The 27659-nt window shown below is 49.0% G+C and overlaps 1 protein-coding gene across 1 annotated transcript in view; it reads left to right on the top strand.

The window, feature by feature from the left end:
• Nucleotides 1-6701: 6701 nt before the first annotated feature.
• The window catches only part of LOC140421285 (melatonin receptor type 1B-like), a 204244-nt gene continuing 183286 nt past the window's right edge, over nt 6702-27659 (top strand). Inside the window, exon 1 of the mRNA XM_072505887.1 lies at nt 6702-7301. Coding sequence (XP_072361988.1) covers nt 7127-7301 — 175 coding nt within the window. The 5' untranslated portion in view covers nt 6702-7126. The remainder of the gene's footprint in view (nt 7302-27659) is intronic.

The raw sequence follows: 27659 nt of genomic DNA on the forward strand, positions 1-27659 counted from the left end.
GTTAGGTGGATTGGCCATGGTAAATTGCCCTTAGTGTCCAAAATGGTTAGGAGGGGTTATTGAGTTAAGGGGATAGGGTTGATGTGTGGGCTTAAGTGGGTCGGTGCAGACTCGATGGGCCGAATGGCCTCCTTCTGCACTGTATGTTCTATGTATGTTAGTGGTGAGACCTGAAGAACGTATATTAAGCAGGGGAAAGGGCTGAGCAGTTTCCACCTTCAGTGTCTTGGACAGATTCTTGGCATCTCTTGGCAGGACAAGGTCACCAACTCAGAGGTACTGGAGCGCACTAATTCCATTCGCACGCACTCATTGTTAAGCCAATGATGGCTCAACCACGTTCATGAGATGGATGACGGCTATGTTCCCAAAGAACTTCAGTACGGTCAACTGGCCACTGGGTCACAACCTCCTGGGCGCCCACGTCTCTGCCACAAGGACACCCACAAGGACACGCTGACAGTGACAGCTGGGAGATGCTCGCTGACCTCCGGAGGCTGACTGTTTGGAAGGGCATTGGAAGAGGCGAGCAGAAATGGAAAACGCAGCTGTCCGAGAATAAGGCCCTGAGAAAACAGAGGCTGGTGGATCGCACACTCTCTCTCAGCCCCACTGTCTTCCTCTGCCGTGAATGCAGCAGCGACCGCCCTGACAGGGTGAAGATGCTGGTGCCACTCCAGACGATGATTAACATGGAGTTGACCACCACGGCACAAACCAGCATCTTGCGAGACTGACTGTTTCCTTGTGTCATAGATTTCATAGAAGTTACAGTGCAGAAGGAGGCCATTCGGCCCATCAAGTCTGCACCGGCTCTTGGAAAGAGCACCCTACCCAAGGTCAACACCTCCACCCTATCCCCATAACCCAGTAACCCCACCCAACACTAAGGGCAATTCTGGACACTAAGGGCAACTTATCATGGCCAATCCACCTCACCTGCACATCTTTGAACTGTGGGAGGAAACCGGAGCACCCGGAGGAAACCCACGCACACACGGGGAGGATGTGCAGACTCCATACAGACAGTGACCCAAGCCGGAATCGAACCTGGGACCCTGGGACCCTGGAGCTGTGAAGCAATTGTGCTATCCGCAATGCTACCATGCTGCCCATTAAGTGAGGTTAATCCTAGCCAGCAAAAAATGTGATTCCTATTTTGTTCATAAAATACAGGACAATGATACTTGTTTTTAGGCTAAATGCGATGAAATACCACAGCATGAGAGCGATATTGTGTGTGAATTCTGAAAGAGGAAACACAACAATATGACTGGCATTTGATGTGCTCTAGCGTAATTGCGACATTGTGTTAATAGTGTCCTAGGCCCAACCATCTTCAGCTGCTTCATCAATGACCTTCCTCCCATATCAGGTCAGACGTGGGGATGTTCGCTGATGATTGCACAATGTTCAGCACCATTTGCGACTCCTTAGATTCTGAAACAGTTAATTTCCAAATGCTACAAGACCTGTACAATGTCTAGGCTTGGGCTGACTGAATTCCCCACTATTAACATCCTGGGCGTTACCGTTGAGCAGAAACTGAACTGGACTGGCCATATTGATACTGTGGCAACAAGAGCAGGACAAAGACTAGGAATCCTGTGATGAGTAACTCACCTCCTGACTCCCCAAAGTCTGTCCACCATCTACAAGGCACAAGTCAGGAGTGTAATGTAATACTCTCCACTTGCCTGGATGAGTGCAGCTCCAACAACACTCAAGAAACTCAACACCACCCAGGACAAAACAGCCCATTTGATTGCTCCCCCTTCCATAAAAGTTCAAACCCTCCACCATTGACGAACAGTGGCAGCTGGATGTACCATCTGCAGGATGCACTGCAGGAACTCACCAAGGCTCCTTCGACAGCACCTTCCAAACCCACGACCACTACCATCTCGATGGACAAGAGTAGCTGCAACCTGTGAACCGCAACACCTGGAGGTTCCCCTCCAAGTCACTCACCACCCTGACTTGAAATATATCGGCCGTTCCTTCACTGCCGCTGGGGCAACATCCTGGAACTCCCTCCCTAACAGCACTGTGGGCGTACCTACACCTCAGGCACTGCAGCAGTTCAAGAAGGCAACCCACGACCACCTTCTGAAGGGCAACTATGGATGGGCAATAAATATTGGCTGAGGCAAAGGAGTCCATATCCCATAAATGAATTGTTAAAAAAAGTCTGCGCAAGACATATTAAACAGCTGACTACATTTTATTTTGTGTCTCAATATGTAAGCTCACAGGTGGCAAAGTGAACACATGCAATCTATTGTAATTACCACCATATGGTGACAGCAACGTTTACGATGAATTTCTCTTCTGTATAATCAACCTAACTCTTCTCAGTTTGAGGTGTTTTTTTAAGCATAGATGATATTGACATTTGACATAAATATTTCTGGAGAGACTTGTTTGTCTGTTCATATAACATGTAATCGCGATGACTGCCGCGTAAAACCCTGGCAGAGACAAAGAAAATAGATAAAACCCCACAGCACTTAGAAACAAGAAGTCCGGGAATGATCTTGCTGACACATCCCGCCCGCCCCTCCCCCCAGCGCATTAGATGATGAAATCTAATGCCGGAGACCCCCCTCCCTCTGATTAATGTCCAGCAGGTGCCTGCGCTGTTCCAGTCAGGTACTCCTGCTTAAAGGAATTCAATGAATCCACGTGAGCCAATCATCTGTTGCTGAGGTTTGCTATCGAACTGAGACCTGTCCTTACGTAACTCCAAATTGTCATTGCCCCCAATTCCCGTTCGACTATTTGATCAAAACAAGGCACAAGGTTCTAGGTTTGAGTCCCACTCTGGGGAGTGAGCACAACAATCCAGGCTGATTCTCCAGTGCAGTACTGGGGGAGTGCTGCTCTGTCGGAGGACACCATCTTTAGGATGAGACATTAATCGGAGACGCCATCTCGGGTGAATGTAGTAGATCACATGGCTTATTGCAGGTTAAAGTCCAACAGGTTTGTTTGGAATCATTAGCTTTCGGAGCGCAGCTCCTTCCTCAGGTGAGTAAAGAGTTGGGTTCCACAAACCATATATAGACAAAGTCAATGATGCAAGATGATATTTTGAATGCGAGTGTTTGCAGGTAATTAAGTCTTTACAGGTCCAGACGGTGCCACTGGAGAGAGGGATAATCACAGGTTAAAGAGGTGAGAATTGTCTCAGGCCAGGACAGTTGGCAGGATTTTGCAAGCCCAGGTCAGATGGTGGGGGGGTGAATGTAATGAGGCAATGATGAGAGGTGAGGGAGAGGCCACTGAGGTTTGTGAATGAAGCCATGAGGAGGCGACCAGGTTGGTGTCGGGCCCTGGCACTCGCCGATCCAGGTCAGGAATAGGCATGCAAGGTGCGACTGCCAAATCAATGATGAAGGAGCTGCGCTCCGAAAGCTAGTGATTCAAAACAAACCTGTTGGACTTTAACCTGGTGTTGTAAGACTTCTTACTGTGTCAAATCATTCTACGCATTCGATGCAACACATTCTATGCCCGCTTTGAGCAAGATGTCAGTGAGAGCGAGCCCTCCACCCCAGAAGCCGCGGATGAACTTGTATCTGAGCTCACCATTGCAGACGTCACAGCAGCCTTCTCGAAGGTCAACCCACGGAAAGCCACTGGCCAGGATGGGGTACCCGGACGAGCACTCAGGTCTTGCACGGACCAGCTGGCAGGGGTATTCGCAGACATCTTCAACCTCTCTTTACAACAATCTGAGGTCCCCATCTGCTTCAAGAAGACGACCATCATCCCTGTACCAAAAAAAGTCAAGAATCGTGCCTTAATGACTATCGTCCAGTGGCTCTGACATCCATCATCATGAAGTGCTTCGAAAGGTTAGTCATGGCACGAATCAACTCCAGCCTCCCGGATTGCCTTGATCCACTACAGTTTGCCTACTGCTGCAACAGGTCCACAGCAGACGCCATCTCCATGACCTGCACTCTACCCTGGAACACCTAGATAACATAGACACCTACGTCAGATTCCTATTTATCGACTACAGCTCAGCCTTCAATACCATCATTTCTATGAAACTAATCTCCAAACTCCGTGGCCTTGGCCTCGGCTCCTCCCTCTGCGACTGGATCCTGAACTTTCTAACCCACTGGCCACAAACAGTAAAAATAGGCAACAACACCTCCATGATCATCCTCAACACCGGTGCCCCACAAGGCTGTGTCCCCAGCCCCCTACTAAACTCCTTATACATCTATGACTGTGTGGCCAAATTCCACTCCAACTCGATTTTCAAATTTGCTGATGACACCACCGTAGTGGGTCGGATTTCAAACAATGATGAGACAGAGTACAGGAATGAGATAGAGAATCTGGTGAACTGGTGCGATGACAATAATCTCTCCCACAATGTCAACAAAACGAAGGAGATTGTCATCGACTTCAGGAAGCGTAGTGGAGAACATGCCCCTGTCTACATCAATGGGTACGAAGTAGAAAGGGTCGAGATATTCAGGTTTTTAGGTGTACAGATCACCAACAGCCTGTCCTGGTCCCCCCATGCTGACACTATAGTTAAGAAAGCCCACCAACCACTCTACTTCCTCAGAAGACTAAGGAAATTTGGCATGTCAGCCAAGACTCTCACTAACTTCTACAGATGCACCATAGAAAGCATTCTTTCTGGTTGTATCACAGCTTGGTATGGAGCCTGCTCTGCCCAAGACCGTAGTAAACTACAAAAGATTGTGAATGTAGCCCAGTCCATCACGCAAACCAGCCTCCCATCCATTGACTCTGTCTACAATTCCCGCTGCCTCGGAAAGGCAGCCAGCATAATTAAGGACCCCACGCACCCCGGACATACTCTCTTCCACCTTCTTCCGTCAGGAAAAAGATACTAAAGTTTGAGATCACGTACCAACCGACTCAAGAACAGCTTCTTCCCTACTGCCATCAGACTTTTGAATGGACCTACCTCGTATTAAGTTGATCTTTTCTCTACACCTTGCTATAACTGTAACATTATATTCTGCAGTCTCTCCTTCCTTCCCTATGTACGGTATGCATTGTCTGTACAGCATGCAAGAAACAATACTTTTCGCAGAATACTAATACATATGACAATAATAAATCAAATCAAATCAAAATCATAAAAATCAAGCCACGAGGCCAGCCGCTGAGCAGTTGAGGTGAGCAGGTTTACACTGGGCGCCAGCACTAGTGGATCCAAGTCAGTCAACAAGTGCATGGCGATGGCCTGACACGAGGGAGAGGCAGGGCTACCATAACACGCGAGGCAGGCAATCGTGAAGAGCCCAGGCGAGTGAGATTGTTGGAATGGCAGAGTGTGAGGGGGAAGGGGAGATGGGGAGGGGTTGGGGAGGGGGTTAGTGTGTTTGAGGGAGTTGTGTTGCGTGTTTTTGGCGAGTTTAAAAGCAGTGGTCAACTTGTGGCTTCCACCTGTGCGTTCTGTGGGCAAGGGTGGGGTGGGGTCGGGAGGGGTGTGAGGATGGTGGGGGGGGGGGGGGCGGTGGGGGGGGTGCAAAATGAAGGTGAATGCGAGGGCTCCCACAAACTTTAAATCCGTCTCCGATCCCTGGTGTCCCGGCCAACATTCATCCCTCAATCAACATCGCGCACCCAAAATAACAGACAATCTGGTCATTATCACATTGTTGTTTGTGGGATCTTTCTGTGTAAAATTAGCTACTGTGGTTTCTACATTACAATAATAGCTGCACTTAAATAAAACCCATATAATTGACTGCAAAACGCTTTGCGATGTCCGGTAGCGGTACAATGCAAGGCTTTCTTTATCTTTAAACAAACACAGTGCATTATCTGCTCAATGCTGTCAAAATCAGCCGGTTAGTATTTGCAGCAAACTTGAGGATGAACAGTTTCGAAATAAGGATGACCTGCCCTCCGATTGATGTGTTAATTTTGAATGCAGATTCGGGTCTATGTAGTTGGATGATAATTTTAAAAAAGAAAGTTTGGACAAAACTGCTGCCCCTCCCCCCCCAGCTGGAGTTTGCCAGCCACAATTCAACTAGACAGGCACACAGATGGACAGACACAGACAGATAGACAGACACACACAGACAGATAGACAGACACACAGACAGACAGACACAGACATGCAGAGAAACACACAGACAGACAGACACACACAGACATATAGACAGACACACAGACAGGCACAGATATACAGATAAACACACAGACAAACAGACACAGACAGACGCAGAGAGACAGACAGACACAGACAGACACAGACGGACAGACAGACACATCGACAGACAGAGACACAGACAGACAGACACAGACAGACAGAGACAGGCAGACAGAAATAAAGATTGGCTTCTCACTGGGGAAAGGAGCAGGGAGGAGAATAAGAGGGGCATTGGGAGAACTGTTGTAAGATTGAGTGGTGGAGGAGATATTGAGGATCGATAGGGTTTTTAATTGTGGATGATCACTTGCTGGGCTTTGAGTTTCATTGGTGTTCACTGGATGGCGCTGTTTCTCCCCCCTCCCCCCTCCTCCCTCACTCTATCTCTCTCTCTATCCCCGGACTGGGAGAAGGGATGGAGAGGTGGCTAACCTCACACACAGCTCCCCCCCACCCGCCCCTGCCTGAGTGACGCTGCCCCCTCCCAATAAGGGTGCGGGGGGAGGTGCGGGGATGGAGAGCGGTGTGTGTGTGTTGGGGAGGGTGGGGTGTGCTCCCTGCCCTGAATGCCAGCCAGCCAGAGACACATGCCAGCCGGGGCTATAGGCAGTGAACATCTACCTGCACCAGTACACAGCCCGGAAGAGCAGCAGCCCAGCCTTCCCCCACTCCAAAAGCAGACAGGAGCAGGGGCGCGTCCTCACTTTCCCAAGCACCGTGACACGGTCCTGAAGGCGGCTTTAAAGTTAACTTTGTTCAACAAGTTTCGGTGGGGGGAGCCAATGCTACGGATACAGGAGGGAGCTCGCACAAAGAAGCCTTTCAGGACCAGGCAAGCAAATCGATACATGTTCCAGGCTCCTTCTTCTGTTGTGGCCCCGATCAGTTGCAAATACTATTGCCAGCGAAGGAAGGGAGAGGAAGGGAGTTGGATGGTCTCCAATTGGAAGCGGCTGGGTCCAGGACATGTCGGGAGATGGCAATTGCTCCGAGCTGGTGTCCTGGGAAGCAGAGCGACCACATTCTCCCGGGGTGACCACGGCGCTGGCCACGGTGCTGATCTTCACCATCGCGGTGGACATTCTGGGCAATGTATTGGTCATCATCTCGGTGTTCAGGAATAGGAAGCTCAGAAACGCAGGTAAGCAGCAGCTGGGATTGGTGTGTGTGTGTGTTTCCCTGCAAAATAAAACGCCACCTTCATCACCTCTACTCATATGGTGTCTGTGCTGACATGCATTGTGAATGCCTTCACACCTGCACTGAAACGTTCCTTTGCATTCTAAGGGTGGGGGGGGGGGGGGGGGGGTGTAGCACTATTTTATCTGCGTTAAGATTGAATCAGACATTATTCCACATAATAATGCCTAACTGTAGTTTTATCACATGGCTGCCTGCCAATGCTGGGTCTAGTAATGCCAAATGGGAAGACGCTGCTTGTATTGGGTCACCATGACTCGGACCAGTTACCTGGTCCTCCACAAACTTCACACCAGTGAAAAATAACATCGTCGGAAATAATTACTGCCTTTGGAAACGCAACTCTCATTTCAGCGAATTAATGTACTTTCTGACACTTGGTTGGGCCAAGATCCGCCAGTTTCCGATGGGCTGACAAATCCAGATCCACATTTGTGTTTAGGATTCTATCATTGACTACTTCAGAAAAGAATGACTAGGCGCGATGGTGGGTGGGGGGAGAGGTGCCAGATTTGTTTTGCTGCTGAAGGTTGAATTTGCAGAGAAACATTGCCGAAACTTTTTAAAAAACCTTTCCCAGGACACTGAGTTATTGAAATGGAAATCGTTTATTGTCACAAGTAGACTTCAATGAAGTTACTGGGAAAAGCCCCTAGTCGCCACATTCCGGCGCCTGTTCAGCGAGGCTGTTACAGGAATTGAACCGTGCTGCTGGACTGCCTTAGTCTGCTTTCAAAGCCAGCGATTTAGCCCTGTGCTACAAAGTGCAAAGGAATTTTGTGAAAGTGAATTAGAAGCTCAGAATTGCTACCGAGTTTATCACAAATCCACTAAACACAATACTAACAGATGAGGTACAACACATGCCAGAAGAGAATAAATGTATGCAGATTCAGAAAGGTTAGGTTATTGGGTCGCTGTCGTTGACATCAAGGGGAATAGAATCCAAGTCATTCTACAACTATACAAAACCCTGGTTAGCCAACACTTCCTTCCCTGTGTCCGGTATGCACTGACTTCTGTACAGCATGCAAGAAACAATATTTTTCACTGTTTCCCAATACATGTGACAATAATAAATCAAATCAAATCAGAAGCCTGGAGTAACAGGGGACCAGTTCTGGATGGCACACCTTAGCAAAGGTGTCATGGTCTTGTTGGGCGTCAGTGTAGGTTTACCAGAATGATACCTGAACTTCAGGTGTTAAATTACAAGGAGACATTCAACAAACTAAGGTTATATTCCCTAGGATTTAGAAGTTTAAGTGATGATTTGGCCAAAACGTTCAAGTTATTAAGGAGAGCAAATAGAGGCAAACTATTTCTGCTGGCTCGGGAATCTAGGACTGCAGGTACAATCTAAAAAATACGCCCTGCTCTTTCAAGAGTGACATTAGGATAAACTTCTCTGAACAAATGGTTGTAGGAGTTTGAAACTCTCATCAGCAAATTGTTAATTTTAAATCTGAAATTGATATATATTTTTATTAATGAAACACATTTACGAATAAGGGGTAAAGGTGGGTATACAGAATTAGGTTGCGGAATGGGCGTGATCTCAAAGAATGTCAGAAGAGGCTTAAGGGGTTAAATGTCCCACTTCTGTCCCTATGTTACAATGTTGAAGCAGGAATCAACAGTGCGTTACAAACCAAGCCGGTATAAAAGAAGTTATCAGAGGACAAGACTGCACCATGCAAGGAAAACCTATCAGTATATGAACATCAAATTTGTTGTGTACAGTTTCAGCAATATCCTGAGTACTAAAAGGATTTAGATAATGTAATTAACTGAACCATTGCATGAGTTTCTTCTTTGAAAAACTTGATTGTTTAGAAATTCAGGCAAATCTAAGTTATAAGAGACCAAAGGGTTTCAGTTGATTGGAATGGAACTGACTATCAGATGCTGTGTATGAGGGCAATGTATCCAATACCGTCAATTTGCACCACTATCCGAGATGAGTTTCTAGCTCAAATTTCCGCAAGGTAATTGAAAATAGCACATAACTGACTCTGGATATAATTCAGCCATCAAAAACATGCACATCATCGTCCGAATCTGCAACGTACAAAGATAAAACTGTAGCAATATATCATGAAGAATACAATTATATAGTCCTAATTGAAGTACAGTTAATAATAATGAATGTATAGTTAACAGAAACCGTAGGTAACTGGTATTGGCACGGTAGCACAATGGTTAGCACTGTTGCTTCACAGCATCATGGTCCCAGGTTCGATTCCCGCTTGGTTCACTATCTGTGTGGAGTCTGCACTTTCTCCCTGTGTCTGCATAGGTTTCCTCCGGGTGCTCCGGTTTCCTTCCAAAGTCCCAAAAGATGTGTTTGCTAGGTGAATTGGACATCCTGAATTCTCCCTCTGTGTACCCGAACAGGTGCCGGGGTGTGGCGACTTGGGGCTTTTCACAGTAACTTCATTGCAGTGTTAATGTAAGCCAACTTTATTTATCTATTTAGGATGTGCACATCAGAGTGAACAACCCAAATCCAAAGGTCTTCATTCCGGCACAGACTTTCTGTTTCAGTTAGTTTCTTAATGAATTGCAAGACTAACTTTAAGAATGCAGTTATGCTGCCAAATTTCAGTCAATGTACAGTAGTTTCAATGATTCACAATGATACAAAGCTCGTGAGAATCACTTTGTGAGTTCTTCGTGATTTGGTTCTTGCTAACCATGTCAAAGGCTGCAGACAGGTCAGATTGACAAGGAAGAATAATTACCCTTTCTTACAATCACTTACGATGCCTCTTGTGACTTTGATAATCACAAATAACAAACAACTTCATAAATGCAAATTGCTAATAGTAGCTGGGATTCTCTGATCCTGCGGCCAAGTTCTGACGCTGACGTCAAAAGTGGTGGGAGTGACTTCGGCGTCAAAGGGCCTCCAGGCCCAGACATTCACCCCTTCTTAGGGGGCTAGCACGGCGCCGGAGCGGTGTCCACTGCTCCGGCGCTTGAAAGCCGGCGCGGGTGTGCGCCACGGCCAGCGCGGGTCCACCACGCATGCGAGTGGGTTTCCGTCTCCGCGCCAGCCCCCAGGCAATATGGCGGAGCCCAACAGGGGCCGGCATGGAGGAACATAGGTCCCCCACGGATTAGCCCACCCGCCGATTGGTAGGTCCCGATCACGGGCCTGGCCACCGGAGTCGAATCCCCTCGCCCCCCCCAGCCAGAACTCCGGGGTCCAGCCGGGTAGGACCATACGTAATCCATGCTGACAGGACTCGACCGAACTCGGCTGCCGGAGAATCGGTGGCCCAGCATCGGAGCGGCGTGGCGCGATTCTCGCGCACTCCCCCCCGCCCCCCCCGATGATTCTCCGACCCAGTGGGGGATTCCGGCCAGAGTGTATTATGGCCTGGGCTTCTTGGAATAAAACCCATTGCCATATGTTACGCTCCCTGATCCTCCAGTGGTGAAATTACAGTAACACTTCCTGGAGGACTGATCAACAACAAGTGTAGCAGCAGATCAGAAAAGTCCAAAGCAATGGCTCAGAATTTACTGGCGTGGGGTATCTTGCATTGAATCTTTCCTTCAGCTCCAATTAAATCTGACACCAGAAAGTGCTGGTAATACAAACTGATAATGTGGTAAAGCCAGTGGATATCATGGTGGATAAAGGGACAAATATTCTATATTTCTTATTTTTCTTTATTAGTTAATGGGGTGTGAATGTCACTGGCAAGGGCAGCAGTTATTAGTGAGAGGCAGCACGGTTTTGTGAAGGGGAGGTCGTGTCTCACTAACTTGATAGAGTTTTTCGAGGAGGTCACTAAGATGATTGATGCAGGTAGGGCAGTAGATGTTGTCTATATGGACTTCAGTAAGGCCTTTGACAAGGTCCCTCATGGTAGACTAGTACAAAAGGTGAAGTCACACGGGATCAGGGGTGAACTGGCAAGGTGGATACAGAACTGGCTAGGCCATAGAAGGCAGAGGGTAGCAATGGAGGGATGCTTTTCTAATTGGAGGGCTGTGACCAGTGGTGTTCCACAGGGATCAGTGCTGGGACCTTTGCTCTTTGTAGTATATATAAATGATTTGGAGGAAAATGTAACTGGTCTGATTAGTAAGTTTGCAGACGACACAAAGGTTGGTGGAATTGCGGATAGCGATGAGGACTGTCTGAGGATACAGCAGGATTTAGATTGTCTGGAGACTTGGGCGGAGAGATGGCAGATGGAGTTTAACCTGGACAAATGTGAGGTAATGCATTTTGGAAGGGCTAATGCAGGTAGGGAATATACGGTGAATGGTAGAACCCTCAAGAGTATTGAAAGTCAAAGAGATCTAGGAGTACAGGTCCACAGATCACTGAAAGGGGCTACACAGGTGGAGAAGGTAGTCAAGAAGGCATACGGCATGCTTGCCTTCATTGGCCGGGGCATTGAGTATAAGAATTGGCAAGTCATGTTGCAGCTGTATAGAACCTTAGTTAGGCCACACTTGGAGTATAGTGTTCAATTCTGGTCGCCACACTACCAGAAGGATGTGGAGGCTTTAGAGAGGGTGCAGAAGAGATTTACCAGAATGTTGCCTGGTATGGAGGGCATAAGCTATGAGGAGCGATTGAATAAACTCGGTTTGTTCTCACTGGAACGAAGGAGGTTGAGGGGCGACCTGATAGAGGTATACAAAATTATGAGGGGCATAGACAGAGTGGATAGTCAGAGGCTTTTCCCCAGGGTAGAGGGGTCAATTACTAGGGGGCATAGGTTTAAGGTGAGAGGGGCAAAGTTTAGAGTAGATGTACGAGGCAAGTTTTTTACGCAGAGGGTAGTGGGTGCCTGGAACTCACTACCGGAGGAGGTAGTGGAGGCAGGGACGATAGGGACATTTAAGGGGCATCTTGACAAATATATGAATAGGATGGGAATAGAAGGATACGGACCCAGGAAGTGTAGAAGATTGTAGTTTAGTCGGGCAGTATGGTCGGCACGGGCTTGGAGGGCCGAAGGGCCTGTTCCTGTGCTGTACATTTCTTTGTTCTTTGTTCTTTGTTTGTATTGGCCATCCCTAATTGCTCTCAGGAAGGTGGTGGTGTATTGCCTTCTGGAACTGCTGTAGTTTGCTTGGGGCAGGTGCACCCATTGTACTGTTAGGGAGGCAGTTGTCATAGAATTTACAGCGCAGAAGGAGGCCATTCGGCCCATCGAGTCTGCACCAGCTCTTGGAAAGAGCACCCTACCCACGCCCACATCTCCATCCTATCCCCATAACCTAGTAACCCCACCCAACACTCAGGGCAATTTTGGACATTATGGGCAATTTATCATGGCCAATCCACCTAACCTGCACATCTTTGGACTGTGGGAGGAAACCGAAGCACCCGGAGGAAACCCACGCACACACGGGGAGGATGTGCAGACTCCGCACAGACAGTGACCCAAGCCGGGAATCGAACCGGGGACCCTGCAGCTGTGAAGCAATTGTGCTAACCACAATGCTACCGTGCTGCCCAGGATTTTGACTCAGTGACAGTGAAGGGTAACAATATATTTTCAAGTCAGGATGGCGTGTGACTTGAAGGGATCTTGCATGGGCTGGTGTCCCCATGCATCTGTGCCCTTGTTCTTCTCGGTGGTAGAGGCTGTGGTTTTGGTCGATGGAGTCTTGGCAAGTGTACACACTGCTGCCACTATGTGTTGGTGGTGGAGGGAATGAATGTTTAAGTTTATATCTGGGTGCTTTGATTTGAATGGTGGTTGACCTTTTTGAGTGTTGGAACTGCACTCATGCGGGCAAGTAGAGAGTATTTTGTCACACTCCTTACTTGTGCCTTGTAGATGGCGGACACGTTTTGGGGAGTCAGGAGTTGAGTTGCTAGCTGTAGAATCCACAGCCTCTGATCTTCTCTTATAGCCACAGCTATACACAGCCATCCCAACCATGACTGGTGCAGTTCTTTAGTGTGAATCATAGTATTTACAGTACAGAAGGAGGCCATTCGGCCCATCGAGTCTGCACCAGCCCTTGGAAAGAGCACCCTACCCACGCCCACATCTCCATCCTATCCCCATAACCCAGTAACCCGACCCAACACTGAGGGCAATTTTGGACACTAAGGGCAATTTAGCGTGGCCAATCCACCTAACCTGCACATCTTTGGACTGTGGGAGGAAACCGGAGCAGCCGGAGGAAACCCACGCACACACGGGGAGAACGTGCAGACTCCGCACAGACAGTGACCCAAGCCGGGAATCGAACCTGGGACCCTGGAGATGTGAAGCAATTGTGCTAACCACTGTGCTACCGTGCTGCCGAATGTTACTCGTCATGTATAAGCTTGAAAGTCCAAATGTTATCCAGGTCTTGCTGCGTGCAGGCATGGACAGCTTCAGTGTCCGGGAAGTTGCACCCTGTGAAATGACCAGCAAACACCCCCACTCCTGACTGCTGGAAGAAAGGTCATTGATAAAGCAGCTGAGGATGGTTGGACCGAGGACATTCTCCAGCATCACAAAAAAAGTGTGATTGCCAAGAAATCTTCTTTCCCTTAACTTTTTTAAACAGCAGAGGTGGGTTGACTAATTGAATACTTTTGGTCTTACATTTTAATTAGCTTTAATCAACTGGTGTTTATTGTTGTCTTCGATTAACTTATCACTGCAGTGGAGAAAGACATACCTGTGTGGTTTCAATTGACAACTGTACAAAGGGCAGATCAATTTATACTACTGGCAGCAACAGCATGTCAAACAGACCTGGGCCAGGCTAAATTGGATACAGCAATTTAACACTGAAACCTTCTGACCATACATGCTGCTGTACCAGGGACTCTGGGTGTAATGTGATGAACATCCCCAAGTAAGTGCAATTGATGGAAATTTCTCACCCTGACCTGGGAATATGACTGGTTTTGTGGGTGGGGATGCTTCAGGTGAGCGGACCTTTGAAGCAGTGTAAAATATCACAGATGCTCCAGTGTAAATTGGTTATGGACACAATTTACTTAAGCTTTATATTCTACAATCATTGGCAACATTTCAATCAATTCCAACCATATTAAGTTGGTATCTGGGTGGTAATTATACAGAAACTGCAGTCCATTAATTATACCTCCTTCCCTGATAACAAGGTGGACAAATATGAAAAGAAACTCCTTAACCCCCAGTGATCAAAGGTCAGGAAGTTTATGATTCTCAAGTTATTAGTCTTATGTTTTTGAGTAAATCAGTGTCATTCCTCAGTAGTCAACTATAATCATATTGTTCCATGAGGTTTAAATATAACTCTCCTTCACCATTCCCAGGGAATTTCATGCAAATTGTGCCACGACCTACAAAGATTAGCAGGAAGATCACATCTTTCCTGAATATTCAACCATCTCCCAGATCCCAAATGAAATAGAGTTGTACGTCTTTAAAATCAAGTGAATTCAAAATGGCTTTTTTTGAACTTGCTTCCAGCAGCTGTAAGAGTTTTTAGTGATCTCGACAGATCCAATAGTGCATTTAGGGGCAATGACTCTGATGAGATACCGCAGGGATGTGTTTCAGTATGTCATGGACAGAATGTCCAGACTGGGTTGATTTTATTGAAAGACTTGCGCGGAAACAAATATAATTTGGTGTTAGAACATAGAACATAGAACAATACAGCGCAGTACAGGCCCTTCGGCCCACGATGTTGCACCGAAACAAAAGCCATCTAACCTACACTATGCCATTATCATCCATATGTTTATCCAATAAACTTTTAAATGCCCTCAATGTTGGCGAGTTCACTACTGTAGCAGGTAAGGCATTCCACGGCCTCACTACTCTTTGCGTAAAGAACCTACCTCTGACCTCTGTCCTATATCTATCACCCCTCAGTTTAAAGTTATGTCCCCTCGTGCCAGCCATTTCCATCCGCGGGAGAAGGCTCTCACTGTCCACCCTATCTAACCCCCTGATCATTTTGTATGCCTCTATTCAGTCTCCTCTTAACCTTCTTCTCTCCAACGAAAACAACCTCAAGTCCATCAGCCTTTCCTCATAAGATTTTCCCTCCATACCAGGCAACATCCTGGTAAATCTCCTCTGCACCCGCTCCAAAGCCTCCACGTCCTTCCTATAATGCGGTGACCAGAACTGTACGCAATACTCCAAATGGGGCCGAACCAGAGTTCTGTACAGCTGCAACATGACCTCCTGACTCCGGAACTCAATCCCTCTACCAATAAAGGCCAACACTCCATAGGCCTTCTTCACAACCCTATCAACCTGGGTGGCAACTTTCAGGGATCTATGTACATGGACACCTAGATCCCTCTGCTCATCCACACTTTCAAGAACTTTACCATTAGCCAAATATTCCGCATTCCTGTTATTCCTTCCAAAGTGAATCACCTCACACTTCTCTACATTAAACTCCATTTGCCACCTCTCAGCCCAGCTCTGCAGCTTATCTATATCCCTCTGTAACCTGCTACATCCTTCCACACTATCGACAACACCACCGACTTTAGTATCGTCTGCAAATTTACTCACCCACCCTTCTGCGCCTTCCTCTAGGTCATTGATAAAAATGACAAACAGCAACGGCCCCAGAACAGATCCTTGTGGTACTCCACTTGTGACTGTACTCCATTCTGAACATTTCCCATCAACCACCACCCTCTGTCTTCTTTCAGCTAGCCAATTTCTGATCCACATCTCTAAATCACCCTCAATCCCCAGCCTCCGTATTTTCTGCAATAGCCTACCGTGGGGAACCTTATCAAACGCTTTGCTGAAATCCATATACACCACATCAACTGCTCTACCCTCATCTACCTGTTCAGTCACCTTCTCAAAGAACTCAATAAGGTTTGTGAGGCATGACCTACCCTTCACAAAGCCATGCTGACTATCCCTGATCATATTATTCCTATCTAGATGATTATAAATCTTGTCTCTTATAATCCCCTCCAAGACTTTACCCACTACAGACGTGAGGCTCACCGGTCTATAGTTGCCGGGGTTGTCTCTTCTCCCCTTTTTGAACAAAGGGACCACATTTGCTGTCCTCCAGTCCTCTGGCACTATTCCTGTAGCCAATGATGACATAAAAATCAAAGCCAAAGGTCCAGCAATCTCTTCCCTGGCCTCCCAGAGAATCCTAGGATAAATCCCATCAGGTCCCGGGGACTTATCTATTCTCAGCCTGTCCAGAATTGCCAACACCTCTTCCCTACTTACCTCAATGCCATCTATTCTATTAGCCTGCAGCTCAGCATTCTCCTCCACATCATTATCTTTTTCCTGAGTGAATACTGACGAAAAATATTCATTTAGTATCTCGCCTATCTCTTCAGACTCCACACACAATTTCCCATCCCTGTCCTTGACTGGTCCTACTCTTTCCCTAGTCATTCGCTTATTCCTGACATACCTATAGAAAGCTTTTGGGTTTTCCTTGATCCTTCCTGCCAAATACTTCTTATGTCCCCTCCTTGCTCGTCTTAGCTCTCTCTTTAGATCCTTCCTCGCTACCTTGTAACTATCCATCGCCCCAACTGAAACTTCACACCTCATCTTCACATAAGCCTCCTTCTTCCTCTTAACAAGAGATTCCACTTCCTTGGTAAACCACGGTTCCCTCGCTCGACGCCTTCCTCCCTGTCTGACCGGTACATACTTATCAAGAACACGCAGTAGCTGATCCTTGAACAAGCCCCACTTATCCAGTGTGCCCAACACTTGCAGCCTACTTCTCCACCTTATCCCCCCCAAGTCACGTCTAATGGCATCATAATTTCCCTTCCCCCAGCTATAATTCTTGCCCTGCGGTGTATACTTATCCCTTTCCATCATTAACGTAAACGTCACCGAATTGTGGTCACTGTCCCCAAAGTGCTCTCCTACCTCCAAATCCAACACCTGGCCTGGTTCATTACCCAAAACCAAATCCAACGTGGCCTCGCCTCTTGTTGGCCTGTCAACATATTGTGTCATGAAACCCTCCTGCACACACTGTACAAAAAACGACCCATCTATTGTACTCGAACTATATCTTTTCCAGTCAATATTTGGAAAGTTAAAGTCTCCCATAATAACTACCCTGTTACTTTCGCTCTTATCCAGAATCATCTTCGCCATCCTTTCCTCTACATCCCTAGAACTATTAGGAGGCCTATAAAAAACTCCCAACAGGGTGACCTCTACTTTCCTGTTTCTAACTTCAGCCCATACTACCTCGGAAGAAGAGTCCCCATCTAGCATCCTCTCCGCCACCGTAATACTGCTCTTGACTAGCAGCGCCACACCTCCCCCTCTTTTGCCTCCTTCTCTGAGCTTACTAAAACACCTAAACCCCGGAACCTGCAACATCCATTCCTGTCCCTGCTCTATCCATGTCTCCGAAATGGCTACAACATTGAAGTCCCAGGTACCAACCCATGCTGCCAGTTCCCCTACCTTGTTTCGTATACTCCTGGCATTGAAGTAGACACACTTCAAACCACCTACCTGAACACTGGCCCCCTCCTGCGACGTCAAATCTGTGCTCCTGACCTCTATACTCTCATTCTCCCTTACCCTAAAACTACAATCCAGGTTCCCATGCCCCTGCTGCATTAGTTTAAACCCCCCAAAAGAGCACTAACAAATCTCCCCCCCAGGATATTTGTGCCCCTCAGGTTCAGATGTAGACCATCCTGTCTGTAGAGGTCCCACCTTCCCCAGAAAGAGCCCCAGTTATCCATAAATCTGAATCCCTCCCGCCTGCACCATCCCTGTAGCCACGTGTTTAAATGCTCTCTCTCCCTATTCCTCATCTCACTATCACGTGGCACGGGCAACAACCCAGAGATAACAACTCTGTTTGTTCTAGTTCTGAGCTTCCATCCTAGCTCCCTGAAAGCCTGCCTGACATCCTTGTCCCCTTTCCTACCTATGTCGTTAGTGCCAATGTGGACCACGACTTGGGGCTGCTCCCCCTCCCCCTAAGGACCCGGAAAAACCCATGTGTTGACATGGACAGAGTCCCAGACTTTGTGCAATCCAGATCCATACTTCATTACTGGCTCAGTCCATACTTCACGCAGCAGCTCAATAAATATTAATTGAAATATTATATGTCGGAGGAAAAGCTGAGCACAGCTGGCTTTGAAACCACTCTTTCTTTTCACTTAACAAAGTTTAAGCTTTCAGTTCAGGATTTTGCTCAGATGATAACTATTGAAATTGTGCGCACTCAATGAAGTTAGCTGCAGTTTGTGTGGGAACAAGGACAACTATGTGGACATGGAAACTCAGTTTGTTTAAGTGAATGGGATAACAGGGAATAGATCAATAGAGAAGCAGTGGCAGACTTTGAGGGGATATTTCAGAATGCTCAAAATTAGCATATTCCTATGATAAGAAACACTGTAAGGGGTGGATCGACCACCTGCGGTTACGAAAGAAGATAAGGAAAGTATCACATTTAAGGAAAAACTTATAATTGCACAAAGGTGAGTGGCAGGTCAGATGGTTTGTCAGAATATAAAAAACAGCAGATATAATAAAGTATTATCAGGAGAAAGGAATTAGAGTATGAGAGAAAGCTAGCTAGAAATGTAAAAATGGAGAGTAAGAGTTTCTCCAGGTATTTAAAAGGAAGAGTGGGTGGAAGTGAGTGCTGGTCTTCTAGAGGGTGACAACGAGGGGCTAATGGTAGATAATATGCAAATGGCGGAAGAAATTAACAAATATTTTGCTATGTTTTCACTATAGAGGATAACTTTCCCGCATTAGCTATAAATCAAGAGGTGGAAGAGAGAGGGGAACTTGATGAAATTACAAACTCGAGGGAAGCGGTACTGAGCAAACTGATGGGACTGAGGGTGGACATATCTCTGGGTCCTGATGGATTTAATCCGCGGATCTTAAAAGAAGAGGCCAAAGAGGTAGTATATTTGGTGTTAAATTTCCTTAATTCCCTCGATTCTGCAAAGGTTCCATCTGACTGGAAAGTAGCAAATATAACCCTTCTACTCAGGAAGGGAGGGCGGCAGAAAATAGGAAACTACAGGCCAGTTAGGTTGACGTCTGTCAAAGGGAAGGTATTGGAATCGATCATTAAGGAGGTTATAGCTGGCCAAATTACTGCAGATCCTGGAATCTGAAACAAAACCGTTGACAAAAGCTTTGACAAAGAGTCATCCAGACTCGGAAGGTTCGCTCCCTTCTCTCTTCACAGATGCTGTCAGACCTGCTGTGATTGTCCATCATGGATAGAAGATTGGCTGGCAGCCAGAAACAGAGAGTATGCATAAATGGGACTCTTTCTTTTTTAAAATAAATTTAGAGTACCCAATTAATTTTTTTTCCAGTTAAGGGTCAATTTAGCATGGCCAATCCACCTAACCTGAACATCTTTGGGTTGTGGGGGTAAAGCCCAGGCAGACTCGGGGAGAATGTCCAAACTCCACACGGACAGTGACCCAGGGCCGGGATTTGAACCCGGGTCCTCAGTGCTGTAGTCCCAGTGCTAACCACTGGACTTTTTCTGATTGGTGTTCAGCGGGTTGTCTTCTGAGGAAAGGTTAGACAGACCGGACTTGTTTCCACTGGAGTTTAGGAGAGTGACGGGTGACTTGATTGAAATATATGAGATGTTGAACGATTTCGACAAGGTGGACGTGGAAAGAATGCTTCCTCTTGTGGGTGAGTCCAGAGCTAGGGGCCAGAGTTTTAAAACTAAGGGAAGCCCTTTTAGGCTCAGAGGGTTGTGTGACTTTGGTATTCTCTGTCTTAGAAGGCAGGTGGAGGCGTGGGGTCATTGAATATTTTTAAGGTGGGAGGTAGATAGATTCTTGTTCGGCAAGAAAATCACAGGTTATCAGGAGGTTGATGGGAATGAGGAATTTGAAACACAGAGAGATCACCCATGATCTTACTGAATGCCAGAGCGGGCTTGAGGGGCCGAATGGCCTACTTCTGCTCCCATTTTGTATGTTTGTGTGCAAAAGATGATTCTGCACAATAAAAGTAAATTATTTTCCAAAGTAAAATGTTCAATGTTTATATGAAATGAAATGAAATGAAAATTGCTACGAGTAGACTTCAATGAAGTTACTGTAAAAAGCCCCTAGTCACCACATTCCGGCGCCTGTTCGGGGAGGCTGATACAGGAATTGAACCGTGCTGCTGGCCTGCCTTGGTCTGCTTTAAAAGCCAGCGATTTAGCCCAGTGAGCTAAACCAGCTCCTGACACTGCAGTGGCCAGAAGCGGTATTGCAGCAGTCTGCCTGAAATGAAGTCCCGGGAGCTTTGAAAAGGCAAGTGGCAAGAGGGTAGGGGAAAGGGGTGATGGGGCTTAGGAGGGGGAAATTGTGGCATCGGAGGGTAGGCCACAGTAACTTCATTGCAGCCTACTTGTGACAACAAGTGATTGTTATTATTATTAGGCCATGAGGGGAGCGGGACTGGTTCCCGGAGCACCAACATCTCGGGGGAGGGGGCGGGGGTTGGAGGGTGGGGGTGGGGGTGGGGGGGTGGGGGGAAGGCATCCCAGTCTTGGGGGCCTTTAGAGTGAGTTTCCCCACCTCTTCGTGTCACTTAAGGGCCTTAATGGGTGAATGGACAGGTTTTGCACCCAGGATCCTGCTCGCCCAAGCATGAAATGAAATGAAAAATGCTTATTGTCACAAGTAGGCTTCAAATGAAGTTACTGTGAAAAGCCCCTAGTCGCCACATTATGGCACCTGTTCGGGGAGACTGGTACAGGAATTGAACCGTGCTGCTGGCCTGCTTTCAAAGCCAGCGATTTAGCCCAGTGTGCTAAACCAGCCCCTGTATGAAGTTTCTTCTGAGTTTGGGCTGGTCCCCCCCCCCCCCCCCTTTTCCTCGGAACCTACGTTGGGCAGAGTGTAAACATCTGAAGTCTTTTTGCTTTTACAACTTCCTGCCCATTGTGAGTTTTTCCTCTTTTATTCTTTCATGGGTTCTGAGCATCGCTGGCAAGGCCACTATTTCCCTAATTGCCCTTGAACTATGTGGCCAGCTCGGCCATTTCCGAGTCAACCACATGGCCGTGGATTCAGAGTCACATGCAGGCCAAACCAGGTTAAAACCGAAAGGACACGAGAGCAGCGCAGTGGTTAGCATTGCCACCGAGGCCCCAGGTTCGATCCCGGCTCTGGGTCACTGTCCGTGTGGAGTTTGCACAATCTCCCCGTGTTTGCATGGGTTTCACCCCCACAACCCAAAATATGTGCAGGCTGGGTGGATTGGCCACGCTAAATTGCCCCTGAATTGGAAAAAATGAATTGGGTACTCTAAATTTAAAAAAAAACTGAAAGGACATGAATACACCAGATGGGTTTTTGCAAAAGCCGATGATAGTCCATGGTGACCATTACCAGCTTTATAATTCCAGATTTATTAATTGAATTTAATTTCTACCAGCTGCCGTGATGGGATTTGAACCTACTTCCCCAGAACATTAGCTTGGGTCTCGGGATTACTATTCCATTGACATCACCATCTCCCTTGACGTTCCACTGCTGACATGCAGGGAGAGATTTTGACTGGTGGAAGTGGTTCATCAACAGAGATAACAGGAAGATGGTGATCTGGGGAGTATGTACGCTGTGGATAAGACGTGCCTCAGTACATCCTGGGTGGCACAGAAGAAGGTGCCTGGGAAAGTAAGTGCGAAAGTTATTTTTGCAAGGGTAGCAAAAGTTGTTGCCCTACCCTCCTCCCTCCCCTTCCACATACATCCACTGGCCCTATCTTTCTCCCATCCCGTACCCGATATTAGACCAACCCAGAATCAGTGAGCTGCATTGATGCGTCAGTCTGGGTTATGCAACCGGCCCAAATACGTTAAATATGACTTACCCCTTGCAACTGGGCTAGTTATTCCACTGCCATGAGTTAAAATTAGTCAGCAGTTTTCTGTGTCATTACCTGTTTACAATGAAGCCTTTCTTTGATAAATTGCTCAACCCTATGACAATAGAACTGTTATGTCCTAGATAATAAATCTTAATGCCACATTCTGCCAGCAAGACTTGTGTATGGACGTGTGATAAAATATTATTAATATGACAATGCAATGTGGGTAACGTCTGCTTCAGTATTGCCCAAATTCAGTCACCGTGAGGTCGCTCCTGCAGATGAGAGTCACTCCAACTTAAACCAAGGTTTGGATTTAGAAATTGCATCCTAATGGAGGCAATTGTGAAAGCTCAATATATCAGGACTTAGTAGTCTTTGCTTTATTTAAATCTTTCTAGCCTTCCAGCCTTGTGTACAATGCAACTCTTGTACATGCAATGTTTTTCATTTGTAATCGTGCGTTGCAAGCTAATAAACCTAACAGTGTTTTAAAAACTGCTGCAAGTGTTAAGATACTGTTGTAAAACCCTCTTTCTCTGTCCTGCGTTCTCGTTTTATTCCCGCCCTGCTGCCTGCCTTCTGATTAGCTGCTACAACGTTGCTACGCCATCTGGGATTTCTGTCTAAACCACAGATTTTAGGCAGAGTTGGAATCTCCTATCGTGATGGACCAAGCCAAGACATCCCCTTTCGGTTCTGTGGTAGAACCGGTGATGATGATTTGATAGACTTGGCAAGCAGCCGATCGGGAAATGTACAATTTGCAGCCTTCTCCTATTGGGGCCTGTGTTTGGTGGGGCCAGACAGAAAGTTCCAGAAGGAAGGCGGATCTTATGAAGAGTACTGTCATGATATTCAAACACACACATCATGATAGACAGACCAACAGACCAATTAGCACACATAACACGACAGCATATCACAGACAAGGGCAGACACAGTATAAGACAAGAAACACGACACCTGCTGGCCAGTCCATCTGGAGACAGGACAAGGACAGGACCTCATTAACAAGACTCTCACACAGTCACCACGTGCTGAGTACCAAGACAGATGTGTAAATAACAAGTTGGAATAAAACTGCGTTGTACCAATCGCAACCGTGTTGGTTCGTCTGTACCTCAGAGCACCCAACACCACAAATACCATTTTGTGTGTGTGCTTCCAGGCACGAGGCAGCTTTAAAACCTCTCTATCTATCTCTCTCTTTGCCTGTTGATTTAGAGAGCTTTCTACATCCTACAGGTTCTGATTGAATACATGATTAGGAGATCGCTGGCTACAAAGAGCTACATCTGCAGGAAAGAACAACCTCAAAACTATTTGTCCCTTTTTCAGTTTAAACCTTTCCACCCCATTCCCGTCGTGTGTGTTTGCCTTGTCTGTGTCTGGGTGGAGGGTGGGTTTTGGGATTAGGTAGATTGTCAAGACCATTGTTCTGTTATTACTTCATATATTCATCCTTTCCTCTTCTTATTAATAAAGAGTTTGTCAACATTTTTACTTATAAATCTGGTGTTTGCATCTCATTGCTGCATCGAGGTCTACAATCTTGATACGTTAATAAGAATTATTTGTTTATTCACTTATGCAGCGATACTGGGTTGAGGGGGGCTGGAGTTCACCGTACGCTTGCCCAGGGTGACGTGACAAAGCCACTAAATATTCAGCACTTTCACATTCCTCGATCTTCCTGGGGTTACATCATTTCACATGTGCATCTTCAAAGGTATGAATGTAAATGTTTGCACAGCTCGGAACCAATTTTTGTTTCAATTTCTAGTCAGCTGCAGTTTTCACGCCCCATGGCAAAAATGGAATAAAGAGCTTGACAACAGAGGTAAAAATGGATTTGTAAAGAGACAAACGTCAGGACATCCCAAAGTCTCTTAAAGCCAATGAAGAACTTTCAACGGGCCGGCTCTGTTGTCGAAATGAGGCAGTCAACTTTGTGCGTAGCGAGCTCCCACGAGAGGATAGTGACCAGGGGCGCGATTCTCCGACCCCCCGCCGGGTCGGAGAATCGCAGGGGGCTGGCATGAATCCCGCCCCCGCCGGTTGCCGAATTCTCCGGCACCGGATATTCGGCGGGGGCGGGAATCGCGCCGCGCCGGTTGGCGGGCCCCCGCCTCACGATTCTCCGGCCCGGATGGGCCGAAGTCCCGCTGCTAGAATGCCTGTCCCGCCGGCGTAGATTAAACCACCTCTCTTACCGGCGGGACAAGGCGGCGCAGGTGGGCTCCGGGGTCCTGGGGGGGGGCGCGGGGCGGTCTGGCCCCGGGGTCCTGGGGGGGGGGGGGCGCGGGGCGATCTGGCCCCGGGGGGTGCCCCCACGGTGGCCTGGCCCGCGATCGAGGCCCACCGATCCGCGGGCGGGCCTGTGCCGTGGGGGCACTCTTTTTCTTCCGCCTTCGCCACGGTCTCCACCATGGCGGAGGCGGAAGAGACTCCCTCCACAGCGAATGCGCGGGGATGCCGTGAGCGGCCGCTGACGCTCCCGCGTATGCGCCGCCCGGAGATGTCATTTCCGCGCCAGCTGGCGGGGCACCAAAGGCCTTTTCCGCCAGCTGGCGGGGCGGAAATTAGTCTGGCGCGGGCCTAGCCCCTTAAGGTTGGGGCTCGGCCCCCCAAGATGCGGAGGATTCCGCACCTTTGGGACGGCGCGATGCCCGACTGATTTGTGCGTTTTGGGCGCCGGTCGGCGGACATCGCGCCGATACCGGAGAATTTCGCCCCCTGTTTGAGAAAGCTTGGTTGTGGGATGAACATTGGCCAGGGGACAGGGGGAGAATTCCCCATGTCAACTTCAAAATAGCTTCATGTGACCTTTTCACCTACCTGAGCAGGCAGGTGGGGGTCTTGCTTTGATTATTTCCATCAAAAGGTGGCACTTTTAACGGTACAGCGCCCTCCCCACTGTGGTGCACTGATGTATCAGGTTGGATTACGTGCTTGAGGGTGACCTGAATCCACAACCTCCGGATTCAGAGGGAAGAGTGCTACCAACTGAGCTAAAACTGACAGTTAACATGTAATTTGAAGCTGGCAGATGAGTTTGTTCTGCTTGACCATGGATAAAGAGCTCATGTCTGAGGAGTTTTATTAAAGAAGCCTCACTAGTGACAGCTGTCAAAATTCAAAGCTAAACTTGTCCAAAGTTTTAATGAACATTCCAAAGTTTTCACGAGTATTATCAATGAAAACATAAACACTTTAAAAAAATGTTTTTATTGCAGTTTTTCTTTTTGTACAAAGCAAACATGAATGTGAACGTACCCAGAAACTCCGATCCTGAGGCTAAGAGTTGACGTCATCGTAAACACCGTCGCGTTTCTCGACGGCGTCAACATGGCCTCAGGATCAGCAATTCTGGCCCCTACAGGGGGCCAGCACGGCACTGGAGTGACCCACACCGCTCCAGCTGCCGATACTGGCCTCAGATGGGTGCCGCGGGTCTGCGCATGCGGAGTGGGACCGGCGCGATTTCCTCTCCCTTCTCCGCGCCGGCCCCGACGCAAACATGGCGTAGGGCTCCAGGGGCCGGCGCCGAACAAAGGAGGCCCCCCAGCCTGAGAGGCCGGCCCGCCGATCGGTGGGCCCCGATCGCGGGCCAGGTCACAGCGGAGGCCCCCCCCGGTGTCGGACCCTTCCTCCACCTCCCACCAGGCAGCTTCCGGATCCATCCACGCCGAGGTCCCGCCGGGTAAGACCAGGTTAGAACGGCGCCGGCGGGCCTCGGGTTTTTTGTACGGCCGCTTGGCCCATCCTGGGCGGAGAAACGCCGGGGGAGCCCCGTAGACTGCGCCGGCGCCAAAGGCAGCGATTCTCTGAGATTCTCTGAGAATCGCGTCCCGGCGTTGGGGCGGCGTGGCGCAATTCACGCCGGTCGCTGCGATTCGCGCTGGTCGCAGCGATGCGCTCCAGTCATGGCGATTCATGCCGGTCACAGCAATTCGCGCCGGTCACAGCGATTCGCTCCAGTCGCAGCGATTCACGCCGGTCACAGCAATTCGCGCCGGTCGCAGCGATGCGCTCCAGTCATGGCGATTCGCGCCGGTCGCAGAAATTCGCGCCGGTCGCAGCGATTCGCGCCGGTCGCAGCGATGCGCTCCAGTCATGGCGATTCGCGCCGGTCGCAGCGATTCGCGCCGGTCGCAGCGATGCGCTCCAGTCGCAGCGATTCGCGCCGGTCACAGCAATTTGCGCCGGTCGCAGCGATTCGCGCCGGTCGCAGCGATGCGCTCCAGTCATGGCGATTCGCGCCGGTCGCAGAAATTCGCGCCGGTCGCAGCCATTCGCGCCGGTCGCAGCGATGCGCTCCAGTCGCAGCCATTCGCGCCGGTCGCAGCGATTTGTGCCGGTCGCAGCGATTCGAGCCGGTCGCAGCAATACGCGCCGGTCGCAGAAATTCGCGCCGGTCGCAGCGATTCGCTCCAGTCGCAGCGATTCGCGCCGGTCGCAGCGATTTGTGCCGGTCGCAGCGATTCGCGCCGGTCGCAGCGATTCGTGCCGGTCGCAGCGATTCGAGCCGGTCGCAGCAATACGCGCCGGTCGCAGCCATTCGCGCCGGTCGCAGCGATGCGCTCCAGTCGCAGCGATTCGCGCCGGTCGCAGCGATTTGTGCCGGTCGCAGCGATTCGCGCCGGTCGCAGAGATTCGCGCCGGTCGCAGCGATTCGCGCCGGTTGCAGCGATTCGCGCCGGTCGCAGCGATTCGCGCCGGTCGCAGCGATTCGCGCCGGTCGCAGCGATTCGCGCCGGTCGCAGGGATTCGTGCCGGTCACAGCGATTCGTGCCGGTCGCAGCGATTCGTGCCGGTCACAGCGATTCGCGCCGGTCACAGCGATTCGCGCCGGTCGCAGCGATTCGTGCCGGTCACAGCGATTTGTGCCGGTCGCAGGGATTCGCGCCGTTTGCAGCGATTCGTGCCGGTCACAGCGATTCGTGCCGGTCGCAGGGATTCGTGCCGGTCGCAGGGATTCGTGCCGGTCGCAGGGATTCGCACCGGTCGCAGCGATTCGTGCCGGTCACAGGGATTCGTGCCGGTCGCAGGGATTCATGCCGGTCGCAGCAATTCGTGCCGGTCGCAGGGATTCGCGCCGGTCGCAGCAATACGCGCCGGTCGCAGCGATTCGTGCCGGTCGCAGGGATTCGCGCCGGTCGCAGCAAATCGTGCCGGTCACAGCGATTCGTGCCGGTCACAGCGATTCGTGCCAGTCGCAGCGATTCGTGCCGGTCACAGCGATTCGTGCCGGTCACAGCGATTCGTGCCGGTCGCAGGGATTCCTGCCGGTCGCAGGGATTCGTGCCGGTCGCAGCAATTCGTGCCGGTCGCAGGGATTCGCGCCGGTCGCAGCGATTCGCGACGCTCGCAGCAATACGCGCCGGTCGCAGCGATTCGTGCCGGTCGCAGGGATTCGTGCCGGTCGCAGGGATTCGCGTCGGTCGCAGCAATACGCGCCGGTCGCAGCGATT

This window comes from Scyliorhinus torazame, chromosome 5 (genome assembly GCF_047496885.1).
Source record: "Scyliorhinus torazame isolate Kashiwa2021f chromosome 5, sScyTor2.1, whole genome shotgun sequence".
Classification (NCBI taxonomy): Eukaryota; Metazoa; Chordata; class Chondrichthyes; order Carcharhiniformes; family Scyliorhinidae; genus Scyliorhinus; species Scyliorhinus torazame.